Source organism: Piliocolobus tephrosceles, chromosome 10 (assembly GCF_002776525.5).
Source record: "Piliocolobus tephrosceles isolate RC106 chromosome 10, ASM277652v3, whole genome shotgun sequence".
In the NCBI taxonomy this organism is placed as follows: Eukaryota; Metazoa; Chordata; class Mammalia; order Primates; family Cercopithecidae; genus Piliocolobus; species Piliocolobus tephrosceles.
In genome coordinates this window covers 117,854,537-117,875,836 of record NC_045443.1, presented here as the reverse complement: position 1 = coordinate 117,875,836, position 21,300 = coordinate 117,854,537, and the positions used below count along the sequence as shown (strand labels likewise).

The following is a 21,300-nucleotide window of genomic DNA, read 5'->3' as shown; positions in this document are numbered from 1 at the left end:
AGGATGGTGGGAGGGAGACGAGTTGCCTGTATCTCTGTTCCCGATATTTGGCAACAAGAAGTGTGTGTGGTAGGGGTGAGGGAAGGGGGATGTATTCACTGTTTACCTGGTTGGGACCTTGGGAGAGAGATTGGGGACCCTTTTGAGATTATGTTGAAAGTCAGCCAGACGCATTGGCTCATACCTGTAATCCCAGCACTTTGGGAGGTCGTGGTGGGCAGATCACTTGAGCCCAGGAGCTCAACTTGGGAGGCTGATGTGGGAGGATAGCTTGAGCCCAGGAAGCGGAAGTTGCAGTGAGCCAAGATGGCAACACTGCACTCCATCCAGCCTGGATGACATAGTGAGACCCCATCTCAAAAAACAAAAGAGAGGCCAGGCACGTTGGCTCATGCCTGTAATCCCAGCAGTTTGGGAGGCTGAGGCAGGTGGATTACTTGAGGTCAGGAATTTGAAACCAGCCTGACCAACTTGGTTAAACCCCGTCTCTAATAAAAACACACAAAAAAATCAGACATGTTGGCATGTGCCTGTAGTCCCAGCTACTCGGGAGACTGAGGCAGGGGAATCACTTGAAACCGGAAGGTAGAGGTTCCAGTGAGGCAAGATCACTCCATTATACTCCAGCCTGGGCGACAGAGCCAGACCCTGTCCAAAAAAAAAAAAGGGAAGAAAAGGAAAGTCATGGGCTGTCTTTTTAGAAGAATACACAAAAGTATATCCACTAAGAATACTGCATATAATTTTAGGGGTTCAAGAACCCACTGGATCAGTTCATAGCTTTATGTAGGTGCTAGCCGTTGTTTTGATTCCCAGAAAATATCAAGTGTTCACCTTCAGAGTTGAGTGGAAGAAAACAAAATATCCTCTTACCCCTGCACCTCCCCAGAAGAACTTTCTGGAGACCATTCAGGTTAAGAACCTCCTCTCTAGACATTCTGGACTTAGTATGGAGGTGGCACTTGAAATCATGGGATCTGAGTGTTGAGTCTCTGTCCCTGTGTATCTTAGTAAAATGGGTTGGTGGGATGTTGGAAAGGCAATTTTTGCTGATGGGGATGGGGAGGTATACAGCTTTTCAGCAGAGCTTTGGGACTACTCATGTAGCCTGTAGAGATGAAGGGTGGGCATGGTTCCATGTGGCCAGACAGCAGGCCAAGTGGCATTTGCTGGGGAGTAGGAGAAAAAAATTATCTGTTGAATTTATTGCTGAGATTGACATGGTCAGTGCTTTCTGTCCCTCTTAGCTATTTCTAGTCTGTTGGCATCAGTGACACTTGACCTCAGCCAGTATGCCATGGACATCGTGAAAGGACTGGCTGGTGAGTATCCCAGCCCCTCTTCAGCCCATAAGTGGCACCTTGGGTTTTGGTTGTACTTGTCCTAATTGTTGTAGCAGGGGTAGGGGACAGCTCAAGGTAGTAATAAGGCCCTAACCTAAACTACATTGGCACTGGCAGTTTCTTTCTTGAGATTATTTGAATGAGAGCATACAGCTAGTACTGAAGAGATGGCAGCATGGAAAAGACAAAGACGAAAGTCTGGATGCTCAGTTGTTGGCTGCTTCTGAGCAGTGGCTTTGTGTGTCCAGGTCACTTGAAATCCAACAGTCCCCGCCTGATGGATGAAGCTGTGCTGGCACTGCGGAACCTGGCACGCCAGTGCAGTGACTCTTCAGCCATGGAATCCCTGACCAAGCACCTATTTGCTATCCTCGGAGGTGAGCAAGCCTTCTTGGCCATGGGGATGGTTGAGGCATGGTCCCTGGTGTTTCCCTCAGCTGGGATCTGAAGGGGACTTGATGCTCCAAGTCTGCTTGTGGCGAGGCTGTGTGGCCAGGAGGACATCACACTGGAATGTGAATGTGTGTGAATGAACAAAACCCTGCGCGGGTGGTGTGGATGGGGTGATTTCAGGTTTTTCGTTTTTAAGATACACATTTTTATAGGCATAGCAGAAAAGACTAAAGGAAATACACCAGAAAAGAAATGTCTTTGAGTAGTGGAAACATGATTGCTTTTTAAATGTTTTTCTTTATATTTTTTCTGTTTCACAAGTTTTCTGTAGGAACATTCCTTCTTAAGTCAGAAAGCAAAAGGCTAGTAAATGTTGTTTTAAACCCAGCTTCACAACACAAAGACTACTTCTGGAATCAAACCATATTGTGGCATCACACACGTGACTGCATTGTTCACTGTCTTGGGAACTGTGGCATATGTGAATGTGAATCTTTGCTGTCTCTCCTCTCAGGCTCAGAAGGAAAACTAACTGTTATAGCCCAGAAGATGAGCGTCCTCTCAGGTACAGGATGTCTTTCTTTTTTTTCTTTCTTTTTTTTTTTTTTTTGAGAAGTCTTGCTCTGTCACCCAGGCTGGAGTGCAGTGGTGTGATCTCAGCTCACTGCAACCTCTGCCTCCCAGGTTCAAGCGATCCTCGTGCCTCAGCCTCCTATGTAGGTGGGATTACTGGTGCGCACCACCACGCCTGGCTAATTTTTTTGTATTTTTAGTAGCGATGGGGTTTCATCATATTGGCCAGGCTGGTCTCGAACTCCTGGTTCCTGATGTCAAGTGATTTGCCCGCCTCAGCCTCCCAAAGTGCTGGGATTACAGACAGATACAGGATTTCTCTGCTGGGAGTAGAGCTGTGATCTAGTAGTAGAGAAGCTTTTTTTTTTTTTTTTTTTAGATGGAGTCTTGCTCTGTCACCAGGCTGGAGTGCAGTGGCACAATCTTGGCAACCTCCACCTCCCGGGTTCAAGCACTCCTCCTGCCTCAGCCTCCTGAGTAGCTGGGACTACAGGCACGCACCACCACACCTAGCTAATTTTTTTGTATTTTTAGTAGAGACGGGGTTTCACCATGTTGGCCAGGATGGTGTTGATCTCTTGACCTCATGATCCACCTGCCTCGGCCTCCCAAAGTGCTGGGATTACAGGTGTGAGCCACCACGCCTGGCCTAGTAGTAGATAAGCTTTAACATAATTCTTAGGTGAGGTGAATAATCCTTCTTTGGATCTTGACACCTGTGACCATCTTGGGTCCATCCTGCCTCCTAGGACCCTGCTGCTTGCGTGCTTGACAAGAGGGACTTGTTCAGGTCTAGCAGGAGGCTTGGCTTCTATAGAAGGCAGGAGGTGTAGAGGAGGCATTGAGGGAAGATCAATAATGGCTAAAGGAGAGGTATGCCTGCTGGAGACACAGAAGAGGTCTGTGACCCAGAGTGCGGAGGTGGCAGAAGTAGGAAGACTTGCCTCTCTGTGGTTTTGTGCTGATAAGGGACTGAACAGAGAATCTGCCTTTTAGGGATTGGGAGCGTCAGTCATCACGTGGTGTCTGGACCTTCCAGTCAGGTCCTGAACGGGATCGTGGCTGAGCTGTTCATCCCATTCCTTCAGCAGGAAGGTAATTCCATTCATCATGGTGAGCATGCATTTTGTACTCATCCTTGACCGTGGTTTTTCACAACTGGAGCTTTGCTTCCATAAACCTCTCCTGAAGACACACCGCCCTCAGAGAGCAAGGCTTGGAGCTGTCTGAAATATCACTGCTTCCTCCCCCTTGTACTCTGGCTTGTTTTTTGCTCTGCTTGCAATGATTTGACATGGTTATAAGACATTGGACTGACTGGACTTCTGCTTTTTGTCCTAGTTCATGAAGGGACCTTAGTACACGCTGTCTCTGTCCTGGCTCTCTGGTGTAACCGATTCACTACGGAAGTGCCCAAGAAGCTCACTGAATGGTTCAAAAAAGCTTTCAGCCTTAAAACCTCCACATCTGCGGTGAGGCACGCCTACCTGCAGTGCATGTTGGCCTCTTATCGGGGTAAGACACCTCCCAGGGCTAGTGTCCAGGTCTCCGTGCAGAGGTGACCGAGTCTTTAGGGTATTATTAGCGTTCCTGCTTTCCCTGTTAGTTCAGCTTATTTTGCACCATTTATTTCTTCCGGAAATAAATGAGAGCATTCGGCTTAGCTCAAAATCAGAATTCAGTCTTCACAACAAATTCTGACTTCTCCCCCTTGTCAGACTTTCAAAGTACAAAGTTTTATTCAGAGAGGACCAGAACCGGAACTTGTCACTACGGTATCTGAAATCATGGAGAAATGACTCAGATAAGACTGGTTTAAGGGCCGGGTGCGGTGGCTCACACCTGTAGTCGCAGCACTTTGGGAGGCCGAGGCGGGTGGATCACCTGAGGTCAGGAGTTCGAGATCAGCCTGGCCAACATGGTATAACCTTGTCTCTACAAAAATACAAAAATTAGCCAAGCATGATGATAGGTGCTTGTAATCCCAGCTACTTGGAAGGCTGAGACAGAATCGCTTGAGCCTGGGAGGCAGAGGTTGCAGTGAGCCGAGATCAAGCCATTGCACTGCTGCCTGGGCAACAGAGTGATACTCTGTCTCAGAAAAGAAAAAGAAACATCTAGGAGATTCCAGGGCCTCCTCTTGAGAGGGGACACCCTTCTGTGTGAAATGCCTTGTCTGATGAACTTTGTACTCACTCACTTCTTGTAATGATACGGGAAGAAAAAAGTGACCACAAGAGGTTTTTGCCCTGAGTTGAAAGCAATAAATCTTTTTCTGAAATACGTCTCCCAGCTCAGAATCATAGATCATCTTTGTGCAGTGGTTTGTGAGGTTTATTCAAACTGTAGTGCTGACTATGTGCTGACTGAAGTCGTAGATTTTCCATGGTAGAAATGTACAGGCAATACATTGTCAGCTGCCTTAGGGATATAGTGAACTCACATCCATGACTTAAAAACAGTCTATGAGGCCAGGCAAGGTGGCTCGCGCTTGTAATCCCAGCACTTTGGGAGGCTGAGGTGGGAGGATTGCTTGAGCCCAGGAGTTTGAGACCAGCCTGGGCAACAAAGTGAGACCCCCGTCTCTACAAAAAATTAAAAAAATAGTTGGGCATGGTAGTACATGCCTGTGGTCCCAGCTACACAGGAGGCTGAGGCAGTGGGATTGCTTGAGCCCAGGAGTTCAAGATCAGCCAGGGAAAATAGCAAGACTCTGTCTCTACCAAAAGTTATACAGAAAGTCTATGTACTATATCGGTTTGAATTATTGCTGCGTTGAATGACCGTCTGTTGTAGGTGGGACCTTGAATTGTAGATGGCAAGAACTTGGTTTCACCCAGTCTCTTCAGCTTGAGCTAGTTCTGCTCATTGCATTTACTTTTAATTTATTTTTTAAAAAAGGAATGCAGAATGCCAGAACTCAATGCTCATTGCTTTTAAAATAAACATAATATAAACCTTTTAAAAACCAAACAAAACCTTTATAATAAAGATTTCTTGGATTCAAATCCATAACATTGTCTGGAAAACTGCTTTCATTATAAAATGTTCTGACGTACCCATTTAGTAGCTGTGAAAACATGGAACAACAAACCCAGGTGTGGGGGTGGGGGGGAAGAAAACATGGGCTTGAGCTATAGTTTTTTTTGAGATGGAGTTTCTCTCTGTCACCCAGGCTGGAGTGTAGTGGCGTGATCTTGGCTCAGTGCAACCTCCACCTCCCAGGTTTAAGCGATTCTCCAACCTCAACTTCCTGAGTAGCTGGGATTACAGATGCCCACCACCATGCCTGGCTAATTTTTGTACTTTTTAATAGAGACAAGGTTTCGCCATGTTGGCCAGGCTGGTCTTGAACTCCTGACCTTGGGTAATCTGCCCACCTCAGCCTCCCAAAGTGTTGGGATTATAGGCATGAGCCACTGCGCCTAGCTGAACTGTAGTTTTAACTGGTTTCTCCATTTTTTTTTTTTGAGACAGAATCTCGCTCTGTTGCCCAGGCTGGAGTGCAGTGGTGCGATCTCGGCTCACTGCAACCTCTACCTCCCGAGCTCACGCCATTCTCCTGCCTCAGCCTCGCAAGCAGCTGGGACTACAGGCACCTACTACCACGCCCAGCTAATTTTTTTGTATTTTTAGTAGGGACGGGGTTTCACCATGTTGGTCAGGCTGCTCTGGAATTCCTGGCCTCGTGATGCCCCCGCCTCAGCCTCCCAAAGTGCTGGGATTACAGGCGTGAGCCACCGTGCTTGGCTTCCTTTTTTTTTTTTTAACGAGTTTAGTTCAGAGGTCAGTGGATTGGTTCTGGTTTTAGAATTTGGGTCCAAAGGTCATCTGGTATGGGGGAAGACTACCAGGTGGGAATTGATAGGATTGAGGGTGGCTCTGACTTGCCTCAGCTAGCTGTGTGACCTTGAGCAACTCACTTAATGTCTTTGCTTATCCATCAATTGAATAACTGGACCATACCCGGCTAATTTTGTATTTTTAGTAGAGACAGGGTTTCTCCATGTTGGTCAGGCTGGTCTTGAACTCCCAACCTCAGGTGATCCACCAGCCTTGGCCTCCCAAAGTGCTGGGATTACAGGTGTGAGCTACTGCACCCAGCCATAAGGATTATCTTTCTGCCTCTAATTTTGTGGCTGTAGACTTTAAATTTTGATTTAACTTCACTTCTTTTTGAGATATTTGAAAAATTAACTGAAGGGTTTTAGTCATCTGGTTCACAGCTAGTTAGATAAATCCTTTCTCAGTCCTGTCATTTCCAAGAATCAGGATGTCCTTTAAGGTGCTTGTCCTCTCTCCACAGGTGACACACTGTTGCAGGCCCTGGACTTACTGCCCTTGCTCATCCAGACAGTGGAGAAGGCAGCCTCCCAAAGCACTCAGGTTCCCACAGTCACTGAAGGGGTTGCCGCAGCCTTGTTGCTCTTGAAGCTGTCAGTGGCTGACTCACAGGCTGGTATGAGTCCAGAGATGTCCAGGATGGTAGAGATAGAGGCCTCTGACAAGAGTCCTTGGGAGGAGTGTCTTGATGTTTAGGGTTAGCTTGGTCCTGACCACACTGGATCAGCCACAGGTTTGCTTGTCATCTGCAGGATGAATCTTAGGGTTGCATGGGCAGTGGGAATGCAGTCAGGGGACTGTCATTGTACCACTGTCCTTCGTTCTGTTGCTCCAGTGCTACACGGGCTTATGGATGATACCCAGATGGACCAGGGTTTAGTATTGGGACTGTTTGTTTCAGTTGGTTATACATTCATACAGTACAAAATTCAAAAGGATATAACATGAGAAGCTACCCCTTAGCCCTTTCTTTTCCCTTAGCCGTTAAGTTTCCCTCCATAAATAGTGTTATCAGTTTTGCACTTTGGGAGGCCGAGGTGGGCGTGTCATGAAGTCAGGATTTCAAGACCATCCTGGCCAACATGGTGAAACCCCATCTTTACTAAAAATACAAAAATCAGCTGGGTGTGGTGGCACTTGCCTGTAATCTCAGCTTCTTGGGAGGCTGAGGCAGGAGAATCAATTGAATCTGGGAGGTGTTAGGTTGTAGTGAGCTAGGATCATGCGACCACACTCCAACCTGGGTGACAGAGCGAGACTTTGTCTCAAAAAAAAAAAAAAGACAAAAAAAAAAAAATGATATTACCAATTTTATGTCCAGAGATAGTGTGTTTATGTAATTGAACATATTGGGTGACATACTCTATATATCATATTAGATGCAATATATATACTATATATCTTCGAAGTGATTCCAAATCAGTACATCAAAAAGAGCTTTCTCATTTTTTGTGGCTATATCGTATTTCAGGCTTTCTTTATTTCATCTCCCAATCTCTGCACTGGGACACACCTGAACTTACTTCTTTGGTTAGGAATGGAGCTCAGCTCTCCTCATGTAGTATCGTGTGCCCACTGTGGCCATGCAAGGCACTGGGCTACCTGGGGGAATGCTAAGATGAACATGACCTTCTACAGCAAATTTCAGGGTGCTTACTTCATAGTAGGAGCGAGGAAATACAAAAATATATCCATAGCTTAAGAGAAAATGTGGCATTAGAGCAGTTTTGAAGGAGAGATTGCTTTTAGTTGGGGGGATGGGTATTGGGAAGGGTTTCATGGAGAAAGCATTTGAACTAGTACCCTGAAGACTGGGAAGGATTTCATTATCCTGAAGGGAATGACCCAATGTGAGTTCAAACAGCCCCAGTCAGGGAAGGGCAGGGAAAGCCAGAGTCTGTAAACCTCGGGTATTCCAGCTTGGTGCCTGGGGTGGATGGGAATTCCAGGTGAGAAGCAGTTTACCTAGGCCCCTGTAGGCAGCAGAGAACCACCGAAGAGTTTCATACAGGAAGTGATACCAGAAGGACTGAGGTCAGTTCCCCAAATGGAAGAGCACTGGGCTTCCTGCTGCAGAGGAGGGTTTGCCAGCAAAGCCCACTCCAGCAGCTTCAGGATGGAGTGGATCAGCTCTGGGGGACATGATGAGCTGCGTCGTGGGGTAACCTTTTGTTTCTTGCAGAGGCCAAACTGAGCAGTTTCTGGCAGCTGATTGTGGATGAGAAAAAGCAGGTTTTCACTTCTGAGAAATTCCTGCTTATGGCTTCAGAGGATGGTAAGTTACTCCACGCTTAGTTGAACTCAGGAGTGAGGCAAAGTCTCTTTGGAAAATCTTCAGAGAAGACCCTTTCTTGACCAGCCAGTCAGGTCTGCAAAAACCTGGGCCAGAGTGATCTGACCAGCAGGTTAGCTGTTGTGGGAATAATTTCATTCCTGTAGGGAATGTAAGGTTAGGGAAGTGGGACTTGGGAGATGCGTGGAGACAGAGCAGTAATGGCTGTGGAGCTACGATATGAGCTGTAATTATAGCTGATTGGGTAATTGGTGCTGTCTCCGAGGTTTTCTTGTGTTGAGGCAGCTGAGAAGCTCTTGTGGAGTCTGGCAGGCTCTACTCCCCCACCAAGAGACACAAAAACTACTGGTTTCTATCCTGGCAGAAAAGGAACAGTTGAATTTTAAATGTGTGTTTAAAATTCTACATTGCCTTAGGGGTGTCTGCCACTAATTGGTGATTTGAAAAGTCTTTTGACTCATAAATCGCAACATCCCATTAATGAGCTACAACTGTTAGTCATTTCCTGGTTTTAGAAAAATTTTTAGTTAAATTTTGAAAAGGAAATGGACTAATGTAATTCAAAAATAAATACAATAGGGTCTACATTGAAAATTATACCACGGCTTTGATCTCTGGCTACCCAGTTCCTCAGCTATAGATAACCAATTTTATTAGCTTCTTCTGTAGCCTTGATATTTTATATATATGCAAGTAAATACCTGTATATGTTTGTTCTCTACCTTTTTTACACAAATGGTAGTGTGCCTGCCGTATGTACTGTGCTTTCTAGACCTGGAAAGAGTCCGTATCAGTCTATAATGAGCTTCATAATTTTTTTTTTTTTTGAGATGGAGTTTCGCTCTTGTTACTCAGGCTGGAGTGCAATGGTGTGATCTCAGCCCACTGCAACCTCTGCCCCCTGGGTTCAAGTGATTCTCTTGCCTCAGCCTCCTGAGTAGCTAGGATTACAGGCATGCGCCACTACCACCTGGCTAATTTTTTTTTTTTTTTTTTTTTAGTAGAGATGGAGTTTCTCCATGTTGGTCGGGCTGGTGTCGAACTCCCGACTTCGGGTAATCCACCTGCCTCGGCCTTCCAAAGTGCTGGGATTACAGGCGTGAGCCACCATGCCTGGCCTCTTTTTAGAACTTCATAGTAATTTTCTATCATTGTTAAGACAGGATCTCACTCTGTTGCCCAGGCTGGAGTGCAGCGGCACAGTCATGGCTCTCTCCAGCCCCAACCTGGTCTCAGGTGGTCCTCCCACCTCAGCTTCCTGAGTAGCTGGGACTATAGGTGCACACCACCACATCCAGCTAATTTCTGTATTTTTTTTAAGAGATGGGGGTTTCACCATGTTGCCCAAGCTGATCTTGAACTCCTGGGCTTAAGCAGTCCTCCTGCCTCAGCCTCCCAAAGTGCTGGTATTATAGACGTGAGCCATGGTGCCTGGCCTTAGTCTTTTTTTTTTTTTTTTTGGAGACAGTCTCGCTCTGTTGCCCAGGCTATAGTGCAGTGGCACAATCTCTGCTCACTGCAACCTCCACCTCCCGGGTTCAAGCAATTCTCCTGTTTCAGCCTCCTGAGTAGCTGAGACTACAGGTGCGCACCACCACACCTGGTTAGTTTTTGTATTTTTAGTGGAGACGGGGTTTTACCATGTTGGCCAGGCTGGTCTCAAACTCCTGACCTCGGGTGACCTGCCTGCTTTGGCCTCCCAGAGTGCTGGGATTACAGGCATGAGCCACTGCACCTGGCCAGTAATTTTTAATTATTTAAAAAAAGGTAGGTTGGGGCTGGGCACGGTGGCTCACACCTGTAATCCCAGCACTTTGGGAGGCCAAGGCAGGCGGATCGTGAGGTCAAGAGATTGAAACCCCGTCTCTACTAAAAATACAAAATTAAGCTGGGCAGAGTGGCAGGTGCCTGTAATCCCAGCTACTCAGGAGGCTGAGACAGGAGAATCACTTGAACTGGGAGGTGGAGGGTGTAATGAGCCAAGACTGTGCCACTGCACTCTAGCCTGGACAACAGAGCAAAACTCTGTCTCAAAAAAAGTAAAAACAGGCTAGGTGCAGTGGCTCACGCCTGTAATCATAGCACTTTGGGAGACCGAGGCAGGTGGATCACCTGAGGTCAGGCGTTCAAGACCAACCTGGCCAACTTGGTGAAACCTTGTCTCTACTAAAAATATAAAACTTAGCTGGGTGTGGTGGCCGGTGCCTGTAATCCCAGCTACTCAGGAGGCTGAGGCAGGAGAATCGTGTGAACCTGGAAGGCAGAGGTTGCAATGAGCCGAGATCGTGCCACTGCACTCCAGCCTGGGTGACCAGAGCGAAACTCCATCTCAAAAAAAAAAGAAAAAAATATATATATATATTTAAAGTAAGTAAAAATAGTATATACTTTTCTTATTGCGAAATACATGTGTGTACAATAAGCAAAAAAGAAGAAAAAACCAACTGTAATTTCACTTCAAGTGATAATCCCATTTTTATTTTGTGGTGAATTTTCAGTTCGTTCCAGTTATTTCTGGGTATACATATGTGTGTGTACACTGAACTATTTTAAAAACACTTCTACTCCTTTTCTTCCCTCCTAGCCCTGTGTACTGTGCTGCATCTGACAGAGAGACTTTTCCTTGACCATCCGCATAGACTCACTGGCAACAAAGTTCAGTACGTGAGGCTGACTTACCTTTTCTTTTGGGCCAAATGAGGCGAAGGCTAGCAGGAACCTGAGAAAGGGTGTGTGGCAGGTGGAAGGGTTGGCTGTGAAAAGCCCTGCTCCCGGCGTTCCCCCAGACCTGTCTGTCCCTGTGCTTGCAGGCAGTACCACCGGGCTCTGGTCGCGGTGCTCCTGAGCCGCACCTGGCACGTCCGCAGGCAGGCTCAGCAGACGGTTCGGAAGCTGCTGTCCTCTCTTGGGGGCTTTAAGCTGGCACATGGACTGCTGGAGGAGCTGAAGACTGTCCTCGGTTCTCACAAGGTGAGGGCATCTGGGCTCTAGAACTGGGGCTTTTGGATCCACTTAGCTGCCCCTGCTTATGCTGTGGGGTTTTGGCTGGGCCACTCCCTGACTGTTCTTTCTTACTCTGTGTGATGCCAGCATCTTCTGCTCTGCCGTCAAGCTCCAGTAACATCTTTCATAGGATTCCTTTTCCTTTTCAGAGACTTTTTTCCCACATGTAGCTTCTTAACCTTTTTTCCAGGGTCTTTTGGGTTTTTGTTTTGTTTTGTTTTGCTCACTGCAACCTTAACTTCCCAAGCTTGAACAATCCTTCCACCTCAGCCTCCCAAGTTGCTGGGACTATGGGTGCACACCACCTATAGTGGCCACTAATTTTTTGATTTTTTTTTTTTTTTTTTTTTTTTTTTTTTTTGAGACGGAGTCTCGCTCTGTCACCCAGGCTGGAGTGCTGTGGCTGGATCTCAGCTCACTGCAAGCTCCGCCTCCCAGGTTCACGCCATTCTCCTGCCTTAGCCTCCCGGGTAGCTGGGACTACAGGCGCCGCCACCTCGCCCGGCTAGTTTTTTTGTAGTTTTTTTTAGTAGAGATGGGGTTTCACCGTGTTAGCCAGGATGGTCTCGATCTCCTGACCTCGTGATCCGCCCGTCTCGGCCTCCCAAAGTGCTGGGATTACAGGCTTGAGCCACCGCGCCCGGCCTCGATTTTTTATTTTTTGTAGAGATGGGGTCTCACCATGTTGCCCAGGCTGATCTCGAACTTCTAGGCTGAAGTGATCCTCCTACCTCGGCTTCCCAAAGTGTTGGGATTACACGCACAAGCCACCGTGCCCTCCCCCTTTATCCTTGATTAATTGAATGATACTTTATGTTTTTAAAGCACTTTGTACTTTTGAAGCATTTTCTACCCATTTTTTCTTTTGATTTTTTTTTTTTTTTTTAACAATGCCTTTCAAAGGCAAATAGGGCTTGGTATTCTTGTGTCATGTGAATTGACCGGGGTTCCAGGAGCTCAAATGACTTGCACAGTGTCTCCCCCTATGGAGGGAGACCCCCAAAGACCTGGATCTTATTTCTGTGCTCTTTGTGCTGTGTTCCACTGCTTTCCTTCCTCCCTAAGCCTGTTGAGGAATGTGGCCAGTGACAGACTTGCCACCACAGGCTGGGTCTCCTGGACCAGTTCCTGTTGCCTTCTTTACCCCCGTAGGCTTTTTAGATGCAAAGTCACAGGTGCTTCCTTCTTCCAGGCACATCTCACAGCCTGTGGGTCCCATTGCAGGAAGCTGGGTATCCATCTCCACTCCAGCAAGGACCCCAGGGAAGAACCGAGTGAGGAGCTGCTGTGTCCGTGGCATGTTTGGTTCCTGTGTTCCAAGCCTGCACAGGGCTCTTAGCAGTGGGGTTCTTATGTTTTATCTCACGTGTCTCCACACAGGTGCTGCCCTTAGAGGCGCTGGTGACTGATGCTGGAGAGGTGACTGAGGCGGGCAAGGCCTACGTGCCTCCACGGGTGCTGCAGGAGGCTCTGTGTGTCATCTCTGGTGTGCCAGGGCTCAAGGGTGATGTCACTGACACTGAACAACTGGCCCAGGAGATGCTGATCATCTCCCACCACCCATCCTTAGGTCTGTGACTGCGGTGGGTAAGGGAAAGCCTGGGGCTTTAGGGGATGGGGTAAGAGCAGGCCAGGCAGAAGGCCTCAAAGAGCTCCCTTCCCCTTCAGTGGCTGTGCAGTCTGGACTTTGGCCAGCACTTCTTGCCAGGATGAAGATCGATCCTGAAGCCTTTATCACCAGGCACCTGGATCAGATCATTCCCAGGATCACCACTCAGAGTCCCCTAAACCAGGTGATGGGCACATGAGCTGGTCTGGCCTCAGGTCGGGGAGGGGCCCTCTCATCACAGGGTACAGGAAGAGAGGATTCAAAGAAGCAGGTGAAGGTGGGTAAAATGTAGGCTTGGACCTTTGCACGTGACAGAAATGTAAACTGGTTTAAGCACAAAAGGGAACTTACTGCCTCATTTACCTGCAAAGTCCAAGGATATGACTGGCTTTAGCTAATGCTGACTCTAGGGGTTCAGACGTTACCCTTGGGACATTGTAGGTGATGTCTCTCTTACTCTGTCCCATCCATCTTTGTCTCTTGGCTCTGTTTTCCACAATGTGGGCTCCATTCTCAGGCTTTCCCTTTCCCTTTCTGGTAGCACAAGAGCTGCTAGAGTTCCAGGCTTTGTCTCCCCTTCAGCTTCTGGGGGAAGAGCTTGCTTGTTTCAATAACATCTACTGGCTTGGGGTCGCTTTGACCCTGATTAATGTGACTTGGGAGCCATGCTCATCTCTGCGCCGCTCCTTCTGCTCTGGGTCTATACCTACCTCTGAAAAAAGTGAGGGCAGCTCCACCTGAACCATGGAGATTGAGAATTGGGAAGGAGTGTATCCCCTCACGTCAGGTGCTGTGTGAGACAGGGGCACTGCTCGGTAAGGAAAGCAGACATAGGCATAGACTCCAACCGGCCACTGTGATGGACAGTGCCCAGGAGTAACAAGGCAGTGGCATGAAGAATGGGAGCCGGTGCCAGGGGCATTCAGGTGTGGTGGACCTCTTGCCAGTGCCAGCCTTGGCACACACTGACCATGTCTGCGTTTGTCTGGCAGTCCTCCATGAACGCCATGGGCTCCCTTTCCATCCTGTCACCGGACCGGGTCCTCCCACAGCTCATCAGCACCATCACCGCCTCCGTGCAGAACCCTGCACTGCGCCTGGTGACGCGGGAGGAGTTTGCCATTATGCAGACCCCTGCTGGGGAGCTGTATGACAAATCCATCATCCAGAGGTGAGACCTCACTTGTGGGCTCGGTTTCCTTTGCTCCCCAAGGGATAGTTTTCTTGCGTGTAGGATGGAGCCAGCACCTCTTGTGGGTCGAGTGCAACAGCCTATCCATTCATTGGCTAAGGGCCTGCTGTGTCCCCGGCATGGTGCTTAGGTCCTGGGTACTAAAGTGTGTCCAGTATCCGGTACTTTGCTCGTGCACAGTGCTTAATAGCTAGTTGGAATTTCATGGCTAGTGGGAGACTGACAGGCCTTGCGGTTCTTTTCACGCTGGCTGATGACCCACTCTGGTGTTTCAGTGCCCAGCAGGACAGCATAAAAAAGGCCAACATGAAGCGAGAGAACAAAGCTTATTCCTTCAAAGAGCAGATCATCGAGCTGGAGCTGAAGGAGGTAAGGACACAAAGGCACTCGCAGAAGGTGGCTGCTGAGCTTGGTGGCCTCAGGCCGCTGGCTTTTCCCACTGCATATATGCTGTTCACTTGGATCATCCTGAGGCCCATGGCACACTCCTCTGATGTCTCTGACCAGTGTCTGGTGCACCGGCACACTCTCCCTTCACCCTTGCTCCATAGCTTCTTCCACCCACAACTCAAATCCAGCTTCTTCCTCTGCTGGGTGCTGGCGGCAGTGCACGTCTCCTCTGCTAAGTGGTGTTGCTGAATTCCGTGTCTGTCCCCCAACTTCCTTGAAGGCTGGGACCCATCTAGACTCCTGATAGTAGGCACAGCGCCTGGTACAGTGGGACTTCTGGGGAATCCTGGCTTGATTGCTGAATTCAGCTTTGGGCAGAGCGGGTTCTGACAGGAGCAGAGCACATAGGACTCTTTCCTATCTCAGCGTTGGCCCTTCTCTCTGTCTTCACAAGGCAGGATTCTTCTTGTCTTTCACATCTCAGTCCACATGTGCCCTTCTCAGAGAGGTGGCCAGCCTGTCCACCCTATCGAAAGTAGACTCCACCCTTCCTCCCTGTGACTAAGCATCATATTTGTTTCTTTACTAACAGTTGTCGTGACCCAAAAGCATCTGGTGTATGTGTTGGTTTACTTGTTTATTGTCTATCTTCGCCGGCTAGATTGTGAGCTCTGTGAGGGCAGGGACTTGATCTTGTTCCCTCCGGTATTCCTGCCGTCGGGAACAGTGCCTGGCACAATGCAGGTGCTCACTAAATGTTTGCTGAATGAGTGAGTGAGTTCTGTGGCTTGTTGTTTCAGGCCACTATAGCAGGCCTTTTCTAGGCTCAGCTTATCCTGTGGGAGAGCTTACTTCTCTATTGCTGTCTCCATTCTATAGAAACGAGGTGGCTATGGACTTTGTGGGAGGTTGGGGGTGCACATGGTGGGTTCAGGGGCCCAACTCACAGACTTAGAGCTGGCGTGGTGCTGTTTGTGTGGAAGCAAGCTCACCTTCCTCTGCGGGGGAGGGAGGTCTGTTCCTTGGAGATGAGATTGGTTGGTTTGCCCATCCCCTTTAGGAGATAAAGAAGAAGAAAGGCATCAAAGAGGAGGTGCAGCTGACCAGCAAGCAGAAGGAGATGCTGCAGGCCCAGCTGGACAGGGAGGCGCAGGTCCGGAGGCGGCTGCAGGAGGTGAGTGTCCACCCCCGCCACACACTCACGCCGGATGAGTGCTGGGTAGCTTGGTCCCGCTCCTTGCTGTCACAAGCAGGGCCCTGCTGACCTGCCTCCTGGGCAACTCTGCTTGCAGCTGGATGGGGAGCTGGAGGCGGCGCTTGGACTGCTGGACATCATCCTGGTCAAGAACCCATCCGGCCTGACTCAGTACATCCCTGTTTTGGTCGACTCTTTCCTGCCTTTGCTGAAGTCTCCCTTGGCTGCTCCCAGGATCAAGAACCCCTTCTTGTCCTTGGCTGCCTGTGTCATGCCCTCTAGGCTCAAGGCTTTGGGTTAGTCCTTGTTTGCTGGCTGCAGGGATGGTCCAGGGGTGCCCCTGAGTGCTTTTGGGGAGGTGGGTGGTGACCTCAGCTGCTGAGTTGTGTTTTCTTGTGGAAGCAAACTTGGAGGCTCAAGCTGGATGTGCTTAGCAGAGACGTGGTGCCTCCTCTTCTCTCCCACTTCACATCTGTGCCTTCCCCCTGAGGAGCAGATTTTAGATGCTAGTCAGTGTTCGATCTTTGTGTACCAGTTTTAAAACTAAGAAGTCAGAAGTTCAGTGGCAGTGAGGATAGTTTGGTGCAGTGTGGTGGTTCAGCCCAGCCCAGGTCTCCTGAGCAGCCACATGACAGCAGTGAACAGAGGCCCCTGTGACCTTTAGCTTCCTGTTAGCTCTGGAGAAACAAACACCAGGCAGGGTGGCTGGCAGTTTTGGTGGCCTTGCTTCTGTGGTTGGTTAATGGCCTTTAGCAGACTTCTATCCTGACCAAACGAAGATGTTCCCATGAGTGAGGCCAGAATCTGGGAACTGTTCTGAGTGGAAAAGTCAGTTGGTGCATATGGAACCTGCCAGAAGTGTCACCTGGCTGGCTGGGCTTGTTGCGTAGAGGTGGAGGTGCTGCACAGATAGAGCTGTACTCTTGGCTGAATGACCCTTCCAGTGGCCCTTGTCTCCTATCAGCGTAGTCATTTTTTGAATGTCCAAAGGGCAACTCCCTGCCTACCTGCCCTCTGAGGCTGTCACAAAGATCAAGTAAGAAATTAGGCTGGGGACATTTTGGTGAAGCAGATTTTTTTTTTTTTTTTTTTGAGACGGGGTCTCGCCCTCTCCCCCGGGGGCGGGTGTTGCAGTGAGCTGAGATCCGGCCACTGCACTCCAGCCCGGGTTTACGCCATTCTTCTGCCTCAGCCTCCCGAGTAGCTGGGACGACAGGCGCCTGCCACCTTGCCCGGCTGGTTTTTTTTTTTGTATTTTTTAGTAGAGATGGGGTTTCACCGGGTTAGCCAGGATGGTCTCGATCTCCTGACCTCGTGATCCCCCCGTCTCGGCCTCCCAAAGTGCTGGGATTACAGGCTTGAGCCACTGCGCCCGGCCCGAAGCAGATTATTTTAAGTCAGAAGGGTGAGGCACTGGGTCCCCTGTTTGAACCTGGGCTGGATTCTGCATCTCTGTGTGTGTCATCCCCTGCCGGGTCTCTCCTCTTCAACACAGGCACTTTGGTGAGCCACGTAACCCTGCGCCTGCTGAAGCCAGAGTGTGTCCTGGATAAGTCCTGGTGCCAGGAAGAGCTGTCAGTGGCTGTGAAGAGGGCAGTGACGCTGCTGCACACCCACACCATCACCAGCAGGGTGGGCAAGGGGGAGCCAGGTAAGGGCTGGGACGGGATCAGGGGCACCAGGCGGTGTGAGCTGGTGCCAGGAATGCTGCTCGAGGCACAGCGTCACCCAGGGCCTCCTGAGCCTGGGGGGTTGGACCAGATGGAGGATTTCTGAGTTGAACCCTGGTAGTCTGTGAGTTGCTGTGAGCCCAGTTGAGTGTTTACTTTTTGTCACTGGCGTCCCCTTCTCTGTTTTAACTCTCACATCCTGGAACTGGGAAGTGTTTGGCAGTAGTAGCAGAATTGGTTTTAGACTGGACTACCAGCTGCTGTCTCCGTCCTTGTGCCCTGTGCTTCCAGGTGTCAGAACAGGCTTCTGGCCCATCCCTTCCCTACCTTCCCTGAGGATGGAAATAGGCAGCAGTGGCCCGGGCCCCTGTCCTGCCTGCAGGATCTTATCTGCTTCTCACTCTCACAGGTGCTGCGCCCTTGTCCGCGCCAGCCTTCTCCTTAGTCTTCCCGTTTCTGAAGATGGTGCTGACCGAGATGTCCCACCACAGTGAGGAGGAGGAGGAGCGGATGGCCCATATTCTTCAGATCCTCACTGTCCACGCCCAACTGAGGGCCTCCCCCAGCACCCCACCCGGGCGAGTGGATGAGGTTGGCAGGGAAGCTCTTCTCTCCCCTTGGTTTAAAGGAGATCAGGGAGGCAGGGCCTGTGGACTCTTTCCATCTCATGAACAGTTCTGGTGGGGAAATAGAGGGTGTATGTTTATACCAGCAGCAGCCTCACACAGTGTTGTGGGTTTTTCAAGGCAAAAACGGGTCAGACTGCTTCTTTCACGTGACTGTAGACTCTGGCTCCCCCGCCATCCCTTTGCATATCAGTCCACCTGATTCAATTTGTTGGCTGCATGAGATTCTGCACTATGGATGTATCATGTTTTACTTAATTCTTTACCTGTTGATGAATATCTTAAGGTTGTTTCTAACGTTTCCCTGTTTTGAGCAGCACTATGATGTGCCCTCTTGTATGTATATGCCCCTTACTTACCCAGTGTGAGCGTTTCTTTAGGACAGGTTCACTGGACATAGAATTACTAGATTATATGGCATATTCTGAGCTATACTGTCACCAAGAGTTTTCTTTTTCTCAAAGCCTAATGCAACCTCAGATAGTGTTAATATTGTCAGTGATGGGTGAAAGAATGGCATCTCATTTTATTTTGCATTTCTTACAAAGTTGAATGTCTCTTCATATGTTTATGGTCTCTCTGGATTTCGTAGTGTGAATTTCAAGCAAGTTTCAGAATTTAGTTTTTAGTTCCTGAGGATCATGGTTGACTGGGGTTAGCACCTGTGGACCTAACTGTAAACCTAATGAGGTTTCTATGGTGGGGCCGGTTGTATGATCCAGAATGTTCCCCTGTGGGTGAGGGGGTGCCCTGTCATTGGCCGCCTGGGTTACAGACCTCCCCACAGCCTCATCTCTACTTACCTGCCGTTCTTTCCTAGAATGGCCCAGAGTTGCTGCCTCGCGTGGCCATGCTGCGTCTTCTGACTTGGGTGATCGGGACGGGCTCGCCCCGCTTACAGGTGACCTGGTTTTCAGTTGGCTGTTGCTGTGACTCAGTTTGTGACCCAGACCTCAGGTCCCAGTATAAAGGGTGGAGTCCTAGTTTCCTTTCAGCCGTCACTTTTGGACTTTGATAGAAAAACTGCTTTAGAGAGCCAGCCTGACTGTTGTTAGCTAGTGAAGGGTTTTGCCACTGGAGCTGGGGTCTTAGCCCTTGCAGTGCTGTAGGGGTGGCCATTCTCAGTGCATATCCCTCTCTGGCCCCATAATAGTAAATGATTTGCTGCCTGAACCAGTGGATTGGTGTTTTTCTTAGGTTCTAGCTTCAGACACCCTGACTACCCTGTGTGCCAGCAGCAGTGGTGATGATGGCTGTGCCTTTGCAGAGCAGGAGGAGGTGGACGTGCTGCTCTGTGCCTTGCAGTCCCCGTGTGCCAGCGTGCGGGAAACCGTGCTCCGGGTGTGTGCTCAGTCTCTCACAGAGCCTCTGCAGTGTCCCTTGTCACTCTATGCAAGTGCAGATTGCATGATGAGCATTTAAGAGACTGTCCCTCACCCTGGCGGGAGGCCTAGAGACAAAGAGAAGAAGTCACTTGGTTGGGGTCTCTCTGAGAATCAGAAAACCAAGCAGTCATGATGTATCACTGTATTTTTTCCTTTACCTTGGAACACTTCACTTAATTTTTAAACTAGAACGCAGACTTTGGTACTTCCACAGACAGACCTAACTTGCAGGAGGAGTTCATTTCTTTAGCCCATTGCCATGTACTTGGCTTTTTTTCATGGCTTTTGGACCAAAAACTAGAGCATCCCCTTGGAGTGGTAAGACAGTGGTTCCTACCTGCTGGTCCATAGCCTCCTGCTATTGATATGTGACAGTTTTCACTGGCTTTTGGTAAAATGTGAAAAATGATGACAATATGGTAAATTTTTCCTTAAAAATTATTTGAACTAAAGGAACACACTTTTTCTGAGGTTTTATCTGTCTGGTTTATTTGACGTTTTAATTTTCACATTAAAAAACATTTTACCACCTCACACACTAAGGAACTTAGAGTTAATTTTAATTGATTTCACTTTAACTACTTGTGGTTGGTGGCTCCATCTTGGACAGTACAGCCTAGAGAGAGGTGAGGAGGCAGGTCAGAGGCTTTTCGGAAAGATGGCGCCTCATGCGGTCCAATCCCCCCCCTTCCAGGGGCTGATGGAACTCCACATGGTATTGCCAGCACCTGATACCGATGAGAAGAATGGCCTGAACCTTCTGCGGAGACTCTGGGTGGTCAAGTTTGACAAGGAAGAGGAGATCCGGAAGCTGGCTGAGAGGTGAGAGAGTCAGCATGTCGTTTTCTCCTGCTCCATCCTCTCTTCCTTTAGGAAATAACGGAACCCAGCGTGTTCAGCCTCCAGTGGGAAGAAGGGCCGGGCCGGCGGGGGGCCGGGCCGGTGGGGCAGATGCTGCGGATCGTTGTCTAAGCAGCCCCCACTGTGGATCTCCCACAGGCTCTGGTCAATGATGGGCCTAGACCTGCAGCCAGACCTCTGCTCCTTGCTGATCGATGACGTGATCTATCATGAGGCGGCTGTAAGGCAGGCGGGGGCCGAAGCCCTTTCCCAGGCAGTGGCACGTTACCAGCGGCAGGCAGCGGAGGTTATGGGCAGGCTCATGGAGATTTACCAGGAGAAGCTCTACGTGAGTGACTGTGCAGCCCTGATGCAGTCTGGGTGTGTGCGGTTGGGTGGGTCTCTGCTCAGCCCCCTACTGCTCCAGACAGGAATCTCAGGGCTCACGGTGGCTCAGGGTAGCTGTGGCTAGTTTCCCACCTCACAGTCCTGGTGCCCAGGTCATTGATCTGCCCATTGCAAAGCATTTACCAACTTGTCTGTTGCAGCGGCCGCCCCCGGTGCTGGATGCTTTGGGACGAGTTATTTCAGAATCTCCTCCAGATCAGTGGGAAGCCAGGTATAACAATTGTTCCAGCCTTGTTCTACTCCAACCTTTCTGAGATGTAGTAGGTTGGCTGGGTGGGTGCTGTGAGGAGGCAGCATGGGATAATGAAAGAGCAGGACCTCCCTCAGAGTTGGGGAGGCGTGAGTTCAAGTGTTGGCCCCTCCTATGCTAGCTGTGTGACTGCGAGCATGTTTCTCCTTTTCCCCAGGCCTCTGTTTCCTCATCTGTATGCAGGGCACAATAACAGAAGCTACCAGCCTTTCTCCACGGAGCCCACGAGTAGCAGTTGGAGGATTAGACAGATGTCTGGGAGCAAGTGGGACCTTGAAAGACGCTTG

General features: G+C 49.3%; 1 protein-coding gene across 2 annotated transcripts in view; it reads left to right on the top strand.

The window, feature by feature from the left end:
* The window catches only part of GCN1 (GCN1 activator of EIF2AK4), a 66,635-nt gene that overhangs the window by 18,058 nt on the left and 27,277 nt on the right, over nucleotides 1-21,300 (top strand). Inside the window, exons 10-31 of one of the 2 annotated variants that reach the window (XM_023204585.3) lie at nucleotides 1,248-1,322; nucleotides 1,592-1,720; nucleotides 2,251-2,301; nucleotides 3,306-3,404; nucleotides 3,651-3,824; nucleotides 6,616-6,768; nucleotides 8,335-8,427; nucleotides 11,030-11,105; nucleotides 11,256-11,415; nucleotides 12,829-13,018; nucleotides 13,117-13,241; nucleotides 14,050-14,228; nucleotides 14,525-14,618; nucleotides 15,700-15,813; nucleotides 15,932-16,130; nucleotides 17,330-17,485; nucleotides 17,914-18,095; nucleotides 18,951-19,031; nucleotides 19,328-19,471; nucleotides 20,210-20,337; nucleotides 20,515-20,704; nucleotides 20,904-20,974. In XM_023204585.3, coding sequence (XP_023060353.1) covers nucleotides 1,248-1,322; nucleotides 1,592-1,720; nucleotides 2,251-2,301; nucleotides 3,306-3,404; nucleotides 3,651-3,824; nucleotides 6,616-6,768; nucleotides 8,335-8,427; nucleotides 11,030-11,105; nucleotides 11,256-11,415; nucleotides 12,829-13,018; nucleotides 13,117-13,241; nucleotides 14,050-14,228; nucleotides 14,525-14,618; nucleotides 15,700-15,813; nucleotides 15,932-16,130; nucleotides 17,330-17,485; nucleotides 17,914-18,095; nucleotides 18,951-19,031; nucleotides 19,328-19,471; nucleotides 20,210-20,337; nucleotides 20,515-20,704; nucleotides 20,904-20,974 — 2,863 coding nt within the window. The remainder of the gene's footprint in view (nucleotides 1-1,247; nucleotides 1,323-1,591; nucleotides 1,721-2,250; nucleotides 2,302-3,305; nucleotides 3,405-3,650; nucleotides 3,825-6,615; nucleotides 6,769-8,334; nucleotides 8,428-11,029; nucleotides 11,106-11,255; nucleotides 11,416-12,828; nucleotides 13,019-13,116; nucleotides 13,242-14,049; nucleotides 14,229-14,524; nucleotides 14,619-15,699; nucleotides 15,814-15,931; nucleotides 16,131-17,329; nucleotides 17,486-17,913; nucleotides 18,096-18,950; nucleotides 19,032-19,327; nucleotides 19,472-20,209; nucleotides 20,338-20,514; nucleotides 20,705-20,903; nucleotides 20,975-21,300) is intronic. The other variant, XM_023204594.3, reaches the window with a different exon arrangement.